Raw genomic sequence first — 14,339 nt, 5'->3', positions numbered from 1 at the left:
TACAATGTGTACCATAAATTAATAACTGTAGCTCAGTGGTCTCATCTTCTCAGGACACTACAATAAAATTTTCAGATTGTGTGATTAGAATTTGAGTTATGGCTTTTTATAAAAAAAGACAATAAAATTAAAAATTCAAATTTCTGGCAAAATATTAATCCTGCATATTTTATTATATTTCTCTGTTAAAAACACAGTTCTTTTGCTTTACACATGTAAAATTTTAGATTTGTACATTAATAAATATATCTGTAATGATTTTTTAAATAAACGTTTATTTTCAGTTACACCCCCCCCCCCCCTTAATAGAAATGTGCGGCTGACAAGTGAAAAGCTTTACTCAGGTCTATAGTGTGGCACTGACAAAGTTTGGATCTGAATGCAGACAAAGTGAAAGAAATGATATTTTCCTCTGCTTTCACAGTTAAACCAGGTCCTGAATCCATATTTAGATTCACTAAGAATGTCGTTGGCAGATAGATGCTTATGGATTTGGAGTTGCATGCAGTGCTCTGCTGGATCCAATAGAATGGGTAGTAAAAAACTGGTCGGTAATTACTTGGACATGAGGTTTTTTTGTGGTGTGACCACTCATGATTAGACATGACTCAGATGCAGTAGAGGAACTTACATCACAAGCATTCACAAAATAGGCATTGAATTCATATGGTGTGACATTAACATTATGGCCATCATTTTTATAATTCTTGCTTCTCCCCAGTTCAGTTTTTACAACATTCCAAGCAGCTTTACACTTGTGGTACAAACTAATGTAATTGTTTGCTTTCCACTTTGCTAACTTGCATTCTGATCTGTATTTACTCTTTAACTCAATGTAATTAGCTTTGTCAGCATCACAATGTTCATATTCAACATAGTAAACCATGAAATGAAATGTCGTGGGGCTAGGTCCTCCCGTCGGGTAGACTGGTCGCCTGGTACAAGTCTTTTGATTTGGCGCCACTTTGGTGACTTGCATGCTGGTGGTCGCGGTCCAGATAAAATCTTCTACCCAGCCGGGAATCAAACCCAGGCCCCTTTGCACAGCATTCAGCTGTGCTGACCACTCAGCTATCGAGGTGGACATAGTAAGCCATACCTAATGTTCTAAGCCCCTGTAGAGTGGGTGTGAATGGCTCAGACGTACTTATGTTTTTGGGCTGTTGCAGTATTTCATTTCAGAACCTTTGGGCAACAGGTGTTAAAAAATGTCTGAGTGCATTGATAAAAACTGCAACTGCATCCTAAAATTTCTCTTTTTCAACAGTATGTCATGCCATCAGATCATCTGTAACTGTATCCTGCAGCCGTCAATATTTTGACCATAGAGTAGCCTAATATGTACTGCTTTGAGGCAGTCAGATATAGGCTTATTAATTTTTAATTGTAACCATATCACTTCATTGTCCGAAAGGAAGGAAGTATTGAACAATCCTAACTCATACAGATATTTTTCAAATTGGTGATGACATCAAGGCAGGGTATACTGCCATGTTGGATTGTTAGTAATGCAATATAGATCATACAAATGTAACATATTTTGTAGATAAAACTATTTTGTAGATAAAACTATTTTGTAGATAAAACTATTTTGTAGATAAAACTATTTTGTAGATAAAACTATTTTGTAGATAAAACTATTTTGTAGATAAAACTATTTTGCTTTCTTTAGCCTTGTATCAGTGTTTGTATCTCCAAAAAGTAATATTCAGTATTAACTTAATTTTTCAAAGTGAAAGACCACTTTTCCTAAGATCTGTGTAAAAAATTCACTGTCAGAGTATGGTATACTATTACGAGTTTTAGTGTTGCAAGTAGCATTGCAGCTGCTTCAAGCACTTTTTCTATATAGTAAACAGCAATGTTAAGGTCACTATATTGCAGATCTAGGTAATTACTTATATATAAAGAAGCTTCACCATGCTGTTGTGTTTTTCTACAGTAGGCTGTGACTAAATCAAAGCCAGGTGGTACATACAAATCCTAGTGACCTTCAACTAACCATTGTTCATGAACACATATGATCCTTTCCTTACAAGAAGTGATTACAAGAAAAAATAAATAAAAAATTAAAAAAAAGAAAAGAGAAAAGTACAACTAAAAAAAAGAGAAAATAAGTGAAAGCATAAATATTAAATTATTATTTGAACATGTGTGCTGCCTATTCATTACTGAAAGGAGATATACAAATCTCTTAAACAAATAAATAAGCAGCTAACATTGCTCCAGTAGAAAGCTGCAGTCTTCATTGGAGGCATGGAGTATGCAACACGTAAGTACTTTTATTTAACTCTGATAGGGTTACCATAGCCTGAAACTCCAAAATGAGGGCACCTGCAACAGGATTGATCACCATGCTTTTAGGACAGTTCTATTCTAGACCTCAACAAAAGGGTAGAATAAGGCAAAGATTGCTGATGTTATATCATGTATAGCCATTCCAAAAAGATTGTTTTTTAAAAAGTAGGACTACCATACCTCTTATCTGTAGCATAGTACAGGTATGGTTTTTTTTAGATGAAGTAAACAAAATAAAAATGTTACAGCCTACACATTATGCATACCTGTTTTACTTTAGATCCCATATCCCTTGTGAATTTTTCACTGGACTGAATCTTGTTTAAAGTTCTTTTTGTTGACACAAATAAAATTTTACACAATGAATTGTCAGCCTCTTTCTCTCCTTTGTCCACTGTGGTTGTATTAAGAGCAGCCTCACAATGCAAGTGTTATGGGCTGGCACGCCAAAGAAAAGAAAATGCACAATTTTAATTAATTCACGAAACTGTTCTTCCTTGCTAGACAACTCAACATACTTGCACCATTTCTTTTGGCTTGGTCCAGATTTTCCATCATATGTAGCCATGATTTCTTTTTTAAATCTGAAAACTGATCAAAACACTTTTCATCATAAATTTCAATATTTTTATGAAACAAAGATGTGATGGATTCTTCCACATAACCTAGTAAAGATTTGACGTAGCACTGTGGGCAATAATAGAGTTACTCATGTTTCCTTGCTAAACTTGTGGGACTTCTCAGTAGCAGTAGCTATCATTGGTATGTCCAGTTGTTGCACTTCAGTCTTGTGCATTCCTCTGGCTGTTTTATAAATCTAATCAATAACAGAACCTCGAACCTTGGCTATAGTGTGCAAAAGAAGAAGTGTCTTAAGGGCTAACAGTTGAGTACTGTAAGAGTTTAGATTAGTGAGTTTTGCGGCTGTAGGCCTAAACCTGTCCTGCAGTTTGTAGCGTCGCAAGTTGTTCCGAGTGAAGTTTTGTTTTAGGATAGCTTGCTGCATGTAGCTTCAGGGGCTGGATCTAGTCGAGAGAGACACGAGCATCAGTCACTGCCTGCCGTGGGAAAGATATTCAAGGTCTCTTACTGGATGCATACATTCACCACCTATAAGAACCTAAATAAATGATATTAAATATTATTCAATCATTTTTAAAATTGGTACACTACCTTTTGTTATTCAGGAGAAGATTGAACAAAAATTTCAACATCGTAACCATTATAGTTTCGGAGATCAAAAAGTTGCTAAGAAGTGAAAAACCAACACTTAGGGAACTAAATTCAGTTAGGAAATATAATAGTTTATCTTTTGCTATAATTGAAAACAGAACTCTCAGTGCGCAGAATTAATTAATTGTAATTTTCATATTATAACTAATTATTATTGGTTATCGTAATATAAAAATCAGACAAAATTAATATTTGTGTCTAATATTATTGTGGGAATAAATGAAAGTAAATGAGAGTGTGTACGCAGGACATTCATCAGATTTAAATGTTGCATGGTATACAGTCTTAAGAAACCTGCAAGAGTTACACAAGCCTGTCGTGGGAAATTGATCCTAGGGAATTTACTCACTTTGCTGATGACATATGTCTAGGTGTGATTGCTATTTTAACAGAGCAGCCAGAAAGTCAGCTGGAGTAAAATCTGTATCTAAAGAATATTTCCAGAATTGTCTTTTTGTTTTTGTTTATTAAACATTACTTTAATATTTTCATGTCAGATTGACACAAATGCATCTGTGTCTAGAGATTGGTGCAGGCCAGTTTTGGCGCGAGTATGATCATGAGTGAGCATTCTGATTGGCAGCGAGTATAATCAGCCAATCAGAATTGAGACGGTTCCCACTCTTTACCTGATAGTTATACTGGGGGTGAGGCTGCAAGAAGGGGAGTTACTCACTAGCTTTGAACATGGACAGTCATGCTATTAGTACAAGTCAAAATAATGTGTAAAATGAAATATTTGGCTTCTCACATCCAGATTGCATGGCTGTAACAGCAGTTGCATTTACGAACAGTTTTGTGAAGTTTGGAAGTTTTGTAATTGTTTCATTGGAAAGATATTCGCGTGTGAAAATTTGGCCTTCATAGTATCCATGTGGCATGTTTCAGTATTCAGCCACGGAGCATTTTTGGCGAGCAATTTCTTTTTTAGAAATCCACAAGAAGGACCGAATGTAATAACTCAAATTAGTAGTGAAATTAATGACTGAAAACTTTGTTTAATTCGGGTCGGGTCTGGACAGATTTCTGGCTAATGTGTGTACGAAATGTGTGTGTGTACGAAATGTGTGTGTGTGTACGAAATGTGTGTGTGTGTACGAAATGTGTGTGTGTGTACGAAATGTGTGTGTGTGTACGAAATGTGTGTGTGTGTACGAAATGTGTGTGTGTGTACGAAATGTGTGTGTGTGTACGAAATGTGTGTGTGTGTGTACGAAATGTGTGTGTGTGTACGAAATGTGTGTGTGTGTACGAAATGTGTGTGTGTGTACGAAATGTGTGTGTGTGTACGAAATGTGTGTGTGTGTACGAAATGTGTGTGTGTGTACGAAATGTGTGTGTGTACGAAATGTGTGTGTGTACGAAATGTGTGTGTACGAAATGTGTGTGTGTACGAAATGTGAACTGGAAGAAAATAGCCAATAGTTTAAATGTGGAGTGAATAGTACCATCTCTTTGGCTATAAGGACAAAAAAAAAACATTTTTGTGTGGAAACTTTGGACATTATTTTCCAGAAGCTAATCCATTTTCTTACTGTGGGATAAAATTTAATGACAGTTTTTCTACAGCTCTTTCTTTCATTACTAGAGTTGCATGGCCTCAGTAATTGTAGATATTAGATGGTGTTTTTCATCAGCAGTGCTTTTACATCATCTTTTAAGTATCTATGTTGTCGAGTGAAGGGACATCGAGCAGACGCCGTTCTGAGGTAGGTGAATTTTAATGTGCAGCCTTCACTGAGACCATAACCCTGCCCCGCTGCAAGTTGTAACTAAGCAAAGGTGGCAGTCACTAAGCAGTGACTATTAATTAAGGTCACAAAGTATATGGTCAGTGGGTCTGTAACCACTGTTCCACAGCCTGTGCCTTTCTGCTTCAGATAACTTTATCTGTGCTATGACATGTTATCTTGTTTAGGACAGCCTGAATCTTCTGAAGTGTGTGGATTACTGTCTTTAATGACTCATCTACTTTGAGGTTTGATGTAAGCAAAGGAAAAGAAAAATTAACTGTACAGTACTTGTGGCACAGACAACTTCGGTCAATGTTTCTGTGGTGCTGTCATGCAGCCTGTGATCTTGTTCTTGCTCTTGGTCTTGGTACAGAAAACTCATAGCTTCATGTTTCAATGTAGATGTGCATCTGTAAATCTCATCTAGAGCCTACATACTACAAAATATCTATAGCTCAAAAACTTGGCGTGGGTGCTTGCTCAGATAATTGTCCTAAAAGGACAAATTATCTCGGCGGGACAGTGACGCCGCCATCGCGACCTTGGGACCCGGGGGGCCCCTTTTTTTTTATCAGTTGCTGACCCTCATGAATCGAAACATGACTGCGTCGCGTCGTTTCATGATTCGAGGGTCAGCAACTGATAAAAAAAAAGGGGCCCCCCGGGTCCCAAGGTCGCGATGGCGGCGTCACTGTCCCGCCGAGATAATTTGTCCTTTTAGGACAATTATCTGAGCAAGCACCCACGCCAGCAAAAGGTTGCCCGACACGTGCTGTTCGATAATGTAATGTATATAAAAGGTGGTAATAATTTATTTAGTGTAGTCAGCAAAATGTCCCGCCGAGATAATTTGTCCTTTTAGGACAATTATCTGAGCAAGCACCCACGCCAGCAAAAGGTTGCCCGACACGTGCTGTTCGATAATGTAATGTATATAAAAGGTGGTAATGATTTATTTATTTTAGTCAGCAAAATGTCTTGGGTAAATCAGTATTTAAGCACGGGCAACCATGGCTCTATACAATACGACGGAGGTGTTTTATATCCGGAACCTGAGGAAGACAATAAAAGGTGGTAATGATTTATTTATTTTAGTCAGCAAAATGTCTTGGGTATATCAGTATTTAAGCACGGGCAACCATGGCTCTATACAATACGACGGAGGTGTTTTATATCCGGGACCTGAGGAAGACATTGAAATGGGGGAAAGAATTCCATTAACAAATGTAAATCGTTCTCGTAGTACTAATGATATTCGAACAGTGCAAAGAGAGGATGCTGCTAATCGTATACGGTATGGCCATAATGCAGCATACGACGATTTGGATACGAGTGGCGAAACAGTTGAATTTGAACGGGTGCCAGAAACAAGGCCAGAGAGTGTCACGGACGGGGCCGCAATTAGCACAGCTGGAGTTACAAGTTCAAGGCAGATAGCGATAGCGGCTGGCGCGGCGACAACTGCTGCTGCCGCAGGTGCTGCTTACGGCGTTAAAACAGTAGTTGAACGTGTACAGAACAAAGGATAATTGTAATTTATTTTTATTTGTTGTAATAATTGACAATAAAAATTATACATTGTACAAATTCTTGTCTTTTACTTAATAAGGAATATTATAAATTTGCAACACTGAAAAGAAAGCTAAGGGATAAGGCTTTTCTATTCCATTTTTCAATTCATCAAACTTTTTCCACCTAATAGTTCTCATACGGACATTGTTGAAATCTGGATGACTACATACAATTGGCTGAGAATTAGAAATTAACAGTAATGGAGTACGTCTTAAAATAGCATCTCCTTTATATTTTACACGAATGTTGCATGCAATTCCTTCACAAAGTTTTTTGAAATCCTCTACAGCACCTTCTTCTAATGAAATTTCATTTCCAATGATTATACGCCTATTTACGGCGTCTTGAGGAGCAAATTGATTCGTCTTATTATTGCATCGGCCAATGTGGCCTACATTAAGTCCAAGATGCGACCCTGCGATGTTAATGATAATCACCTTTTATCCACAGTATATAATAAAATACGTACCATAGACAAATCAAAGCAGAAATTTAAAGTAGGAGAGTTCGTAAGAATCAGTAAAAACAAAGCCATTTTTGATAAAGGATACAAACCAAATTGGTCTACAGAAATATTTAAGATAATTTGAGTCCAAGAAACAAATCCTAGGACATACACTCTGCAAGATTTTGAACTAAATAATATTGCTGGTGCGTTCTATGGTCATGAATTACAGAAAACAAAATACCCCAATACTTATCTAGTAGAGAAAGTATTGTGCAGGAAAGGAAATAAGGCATTTGTGAAATGGTTAGGTTTTGATAGAAAACATAACAGTTGGATTACAGTAACATAAAATGTAATTTTATTATATAAAATTACAGTTATGTTTAAAGAATTATATAAAAATTACAGTTATGTTTTAAAGATATACCAAACGAACAACTGCTTCTTCAAGTTCCTAATAGTTATACCACAGATGCACACCATCACACGACACATCAGGAATTTTAAAGCATTTACAAAAAAGGCCTGAATACTAGGAAATGAAAATAAGCTTCACAGTTTTCACATGATTCACAATTGTCTAACAGATCACACTTGCCAGCTTTTGTGAGGGTCCATTACACTCTTTACTCCACACTGTTCGGCATAATTTTTTAAGTAGTACCCTTTGTACCACTTCACCAGTAGATTTGTATTCAATTTCGCAGTTACTGGTTGGTACCTGCCAATACCATTCAGCTTACGTAGAGCATGTAGTGAAGGGCAGCCTTTCTCCTCCACATTAGTTATTAGGCAGTCAGGTAAGAACTCTCTTACCCATTTCACTTTTTCAGTACCTTTAACAAGTACAGTGCAGTTTGTTGGTACCACTGACTTGATGGAGTTTAATGCACTATCCAGCGAGTCTCCAACTGAATTAATGTTGTAGTGGTGATGGTTCTCGGCCAACCATTTTGCTGATTCGATATCAAGTTCGTAATACGGTGTTGTACATTGAAGAATGTAACTTCCAGAGGCAAACACTGTTCCATCATCGCACACCATTTGGAATGCTAAGTCCTTAGGAACAAATTCATTCGCACATGTCTTGAAGCCTTGACAGTCGAAGATTACAGTATACATCTTGAAAGAAGGTTACACACACACACACACACTTGCTGCTGCTGCCCTTAGATGTCGACGTTATCGGTTCAGAGGACATGATGTGCTGAGCTCCAAATCACCCCCCTTATGTACTAAAATTCGGGTACAGCCGGTTAAAACAACTCCTGTTATCAACAGGTGTCGGGCAACCTTTTGCTGGCGTGGGTGCTTGCTCAGATAATTGTCCTAAAAGGACAAATTATCTCGGCGGGACAGTGACGCCGCCATCGCGACCTTGGGACCCGGGGGGCCCCTTTTTTTTTTATCAGTTGCTGACCCTCATGAATCGAAACATGACTGCGTCGCGTCGTTTCATGATTCGAGGGTCAGCAACTTTTTTGTGTTTACCTGTGCACTACAAATCAGTTACCCACAGATGAGTAATTGCCTGTCTTCAGTTTTTGTTGTCAGGTAACTGGTGCACATTCAGATAACAGGATCAGAACTAACAACCATCATATGTGGGTGGAGGCATAAGGAAGTCTTAGCTGGAAGTGCCAGTAGAGGAGACACAGGGATGATGACTGCTTTCAAATACTTGAGGTCAAAGTATTTTCTGTTGAAAGTGAAGCACCACTTGATAGTAGATTCACATGCAGAACAAAAATCCCCCATGGAATCTAATCTGATGAAGATTTGTGTGTATCAGAAGATTTATGCATCTGCAAGATTTCAGGGAATCATATGCTATCAGTCCTTTGCCGTTACTTTTGGTTGATCCATGTGGCTCCGCAAAAAGATCCTGTAATGTTCAGTCATTTTGTCAGTTGAAATGGAAAGCTTGCTAATCACAGGTGACATAGTATACGAAAGTCAGAAATTGATGACAGTTTTTTAGTGGCTGAGGATCCTGCCAACTTTTATGCTGCCTTCTTGCAGCCTCTGATCCCATCCCTGCTCTTGGCACACAAAGCAGATAGCTTTATGTTTCAATCGAGGTGTGCATGTGTAAATCTCATCTAGAACCTATGTGCTACAAAATGTCATGCATATTGCTTTAGACAATAAAGAATGAACTCTTGCCATAGTTGATGTTTAGTATGGTCATATTGTTCTTTTGAAAGTATGCTGCCACTTAAATGGAAGTTTTTATAGATTGTAGTGTGCAGTTTTGTATTATTTTTGTGTTGTGGGAATATTAGCTGGTGGCAACTTATGCTGACATAATCTGTCATTATGTGGGTCTAATTGCAAAAGAAATTTTGTAATGTTTTCTCATGTAAACTTGATGTCATGATTTGCCCTACACATGGTTGGCAAAGAAATCCATGTTGAGATTCTCAGAGGTTATCTTCCATCAGAAAAAGCACAGACTATAAATTTTTGGCTAGAAATTACTGTACCCTCCACATCACAAATGTCTAAGAAGGCATTGTAAGTTTTTCCCTTATACTGGAAAACAATTACAAACAAGTAATTTCCAAATTTTGTAGCAGTATTACGCTAAGTTAAATCCCATACGGTGCAAATAACAAACTGATGAGTAATGTAGGCACTGTACATGAAAAATGCCAGAAATGAATAGTCTGAATGGACAGATGTGTCAGAATAATGTCCAGTTTCACGAAATTATCTTAGCACAAGAAAAGCTTGTCAGTCTGTTCTAGAATAAGACAAACGTTATATGCTATTGCTCACAAAATAAATCTGAAATTGCAAAGTATGTGAACGACCCATAGTAATTGCATAGATGTCCTCACTTCATGTCAAAGATCAATCTATGAAAACATGTGCAAGAAGGCTTTCACATGATAATGCGAAGAGTGACTCCAGAGATTCGAAGTATGCAAATGTAAGTATTTTGTTCTCAGGAGTGAACCTGCCATATGGAAGCTACAGAACTGCATTAGATGAACAAAGGGATACAACTCATGTAACCCACTAAAGGAATTATTTACACATTTATCGTAATCACAAAAGTCAGAAAAGTGATTTTCTATATATTCAGGACTGAACAGTGGAATATTGATATATTACTTGGTGCCTCCATATGCACAGCAAGAATAAAATAATAATAGTAAAATAATTAAAAAAATAAACCACACACACACACACACACACACACACACACACACACACACACACACACACACACACACACACAGAGAGAGAGAGAGAGAGAGAGAGAGAGAGAGAGAGAGAGAGAGCAAGGTGAATTATTTTTCCAGGAGAATACAGCATTGGAAAATTTCTTCCGTATCCAGTTTCTTCTACAAGATTGTACAGAGTTGTATTCATCTTGAGGAGGGTTACCAGGTTGGTTGCACCAATAATCACAACCATTTAGCAATAGTTCATTTATTAACCTTAACACATACAAGGATCACAAAGAACTGACTTGAACATGGCGGAACAGCCAAAGATAATGCTTTGAGTCCAAAGATGAATGCAGATCAATGTTGTTGTAGATTCCATCGGCTCCACATAGCCCCCTCCCCCCCCACCCTCCCCGCCCCCTCCCATAGTCAGCACAATAGCATCGTCGGGGAGCTGTGTGGGTAGATGTTGTGAAGGAAGGTTCGGCCACCGAACCTTGAAGTCGTTTAAGTGAACCAGGCGTCTTACTGGGCATACCAGCCCTGCGGCGACAGGTAGCCCTGCGGTTCGCGGTTTGTGGGTGGAACGGAGCGACGATGACGTTGTCTCCGGTGGGTGTGGTGAACACACGAAGCATGTCCAGATCGACGTCGGGCAGGAGGGGAACAAATTTCACCAGGTGGCAGGGAATGGCAGAGGCTGTGTCATGAGCACTGGATCAAGGGAAACACACGATGAACAGTATATAATTGTGTAGTATTATTGAGATGTCATGGATTATGTCCAGGGGGACAGGCACAAACACCTCAAGCGAGGGCTCGTTCAACACGGGGGGGGGGGGGGGGGGGGGGGGCGCGTGAGAAACCTCGACAGGGCGAGGCAGGCGATGGTGGAGAGGTCGAAGGGACTGGAAAAGGGCCCAGTGGCGAGTGAACGATCGTAGGTAAGCTCGATGTGGGGAGCATGTAGTCACTCTATGGAGTGTGAGAGACCGGAGTAGAGGGCGAGGTCAGAGGAGAGCTCAACAATTGGAGCTGGAAGTCACTCGATCGAGAGTGTAAGTCCAACGTGGAGGGAGTGGTCAGAGCATTGTGAGCCATGACAGTGAGTGGCGTGGTCGTGGCCTGGAGGGGGGGTAGAAGAAGGCTCGACATGGGCAGGCTTAAGTCTCTTGAGAGAGACTAACAGCTGAATCTTTCATCTGGATGTCATAGGTGTTGGCTGAGCACTGGAGAACTCTGTAGGGGACGGTATATGGAGGTAGGAGGGGAGCACGGACAGTGTCATCTCTGAGCATGACATACTCTTAATTGTCCAGAGATTTAGGGACGTGAACCTTAGGGCGTGAATGGCTGGTGGGCGGAGGGATATGGAAGTTCTTGAAGTGGCGTCTGACGCGGCCCACGAAGGAAAGTAAGTCAGACTGAGGGAGAGAAGCGGAAGGGCTCACAAGTTCGCCAGGGAGAAAAATGTTCTGACCGTATACGAACTCTGCTATTGTGCCTTTGAGGTCTTCCTTATAGATCACACGAATGCAGAGTAGCACAAGGGAAAGGGCCTCCTCCATAGAGCGTTGTGGCATTGAAGAGTCGCCTTGAAAGTGCAGTGCCAGCACTCGACTAGTCCGTTACTTTGCAGGTGATATGCTGTGGTACGGATGCACCGGATGCCGCAAATGTTACAAATCCCGTTGAACAGGGCTGACTCAAATTGTCTGCCCTGGTCAGTCGTGATGATAGCTAGATATCCGAAACGCGATAACCATGACTCGATGAAAGCTCAAGCAACAGTTTCTGCCGTAATATTTGGGGAGGGGGACAGCCTCAATCCAGCGAGTTCTTCGGTTGATAGACGAGAGAACATAACGAAAGCTGTTAGAGGGGGAGAGAGGGCCGACAATGTCAATGTGAATGTGAATATGCTGCAAACGCCCAGGAGGGATCGAAAAGGCGCCAAGGGGGGAGGGGGGAGGGGGAGGGGGGAGGGGGGGAGGGGGGAGGGGGGGAGGGGGGGTGAAGTGTGCTTGTGTACTTTTGCAGCGTTGGCATGCGAGGCAGGAGCGTGCCCATTGCTGGCGGTCCTTGTTGACATTTCTCCACACAAAGCACTCCGCTACGAGGCGGGCGGACGCACGAACACCGGGGTGGGCTAAATTATGCAATGTGTTGAAGACAGCTCGACAGAGCATGGTTGGGATGAGGGGGCATAACGTGCCCGTACTGTCGTCGCACCAGATCTCACCAGAAATGCCAGGGAAGGTGGTGCGGGTTGGAGGATAGGCAGTTCAGAGAGGTCTAACAGCGAATGGACGGCGTCGACTCGTGAAAACAATCAGCAACTATATTGTCGGCACACTGTGTGTCTGAAATCGGTGGTGAACTGAGATACTAAGTCCATGTATCTGAAGCGGCGAGGAGTCGGTTAAGCTGGTGGTTTTGTAATGGCCGCAGCCAAGGGTTTGTGGTCCGTTAAAACATAGAAAGGGCGTCCCTCAACGTCAGTCTTTAAATGCTTAATCGCTTCGTAGACCGCGAGCAACTCCCTGTCAAATGCAGAATATTTCCGTTGTGCATTGGTGAGCTTGCGCGAGAAGAACTGCAAGGCGAAGTTTGGCCGTCGATTGTCTGGCTAAGGACAGTGCCAATGGCAGTATCGCTCATGTCTGTGGTGCTGAAAAGCTGCACATTGGGATGAGGATGCGTGGTGGTGCATGCCTCGGCAAGAAGATTTTTGAGGGCAGTAAAAGAGTCAGTCGTAGTAGGGGACCATGGAACGGGCCGAGATCCAGAAATGTTGGTGCCTGCCAAGACGTCCATCAGTGGAGCCTGAATCTCCGCAGCCCGAGGTAGATGTCGGCGATAATAATTAACCGTCCCCAGAAAGCACTGGAGCTCTTTGAATGACGAAGGTCTGGGTAGGTTTAGTATTGTTTGTACTTTCTCAGGGGGTGGTGAAATGCCGTCAGCAGAGACCCGAAAAGCAAGAAAAGGGACAGCGGGTTGATGTAGCTGCAATTTGTCCTGGTTGGTCTTCATGCCTGCTGCCGCGAGTGTGTTCATAACAGTTTGCGCGTGTCAAATGTTGTCCTCGACGGAGGAACTGCAGACAAGAATGTTATCAAGATATGCAAAGCAGAATTTTAGGTCGAATAGCACTTCGTTGATGAAGTGTTGCCACGTCTGGGTTGCGTTTTTCAGACCAAAGGGCATGAATCGAAACTGAAATAACCCAATTGGGGTGGTGATTGCTGTCATCTCGATGTACCATGGGAATCTGGTGGTAGGCCCGTTTGCAATCAATGACAGAACGTGGTCGCACCTGCAAGGGAACTGGTGAAGTCGGCAATGTTGGGTATAGTGTAGGTGTCCATAATTGTTCGTGCGTTTAGTCGACGGTAGTCTCCGCACATGCGCCAGGACCTGTCTTCCTTGGGTGTCATATGTATGAGCGTAGACCAGATTACATTAATACAAGTTCCATGGATCATGGATACGATATTTCGTAATGATGTGGAACGAGTCAAATTTTCCAATACATGACATAATTAGGTTAATTTAACAACATACTTAAGTTAATATAACTATTTTTTTTGTGTTTTTTCTTCATTTTTTATTTTTATTTTTTTAATATTTTTTTCTTAATATATATCTAAAAATTCCTCTATGGAATAGAAGGAGTTGTCATTCAGAAATTCTTTTAATTTCTTCTTAAATACTTGTTGGTTATCTGTCAGACTTTTGATACTATTTGGTAAGTAACCAAAGACTTTAGTGCCAGTATAATTCACCCCTTTCTGTGCCAAAGTTAGATTTAATCTTGAATAGTGAAGATCATCCTTTCTCCTAGTATTGTAGTTATGCACACTGCTATTACTT

At 40.6% G+C, this 14,339-nt stretch overlaps 1 protein-coding gene across 1 annotated transcript in view; it reads left to right on the top strand.

Moving 5' to 3' along the window:
• Window positions 1-6,274: 6,274 nt before the first annotated feature.
• The window catches only part of LOC126249233 (uncharacterized transmembrane protein DDB_G0289901-like), a 72,239-nt gene continuing 64,174 nt past the window's right edge, over window positions 6,275-14,339 (top strand). The window contains exon 1 of the mRNA XM_049950889.1: window positions 6,275-6,740. Coding sequence (XP_049806846.1) covers window positions 6,275-6,740 — 466 coding nt within the window. The remainder of the gene's footprint in view (window positions 6,741-14,339) is intronic.

This window comes from Schistocerca nitens, chromosome 3, assembly GCF_023898315.1.
Source record: "Schistocerca nitens isolate TAMUIC-IGC-003100 chromosome 3, iqSchNite1.1, whole genome shotgun sequence".
NCBI lineage: Eukaryota > Metazoa > Arthropoda > Insecta > Orthoptera > Acrididae > Schistocerca > Schistocerca nitens.
This window is presented reverse-complemented; position numbering and strand designations above follow the sequence as displayed.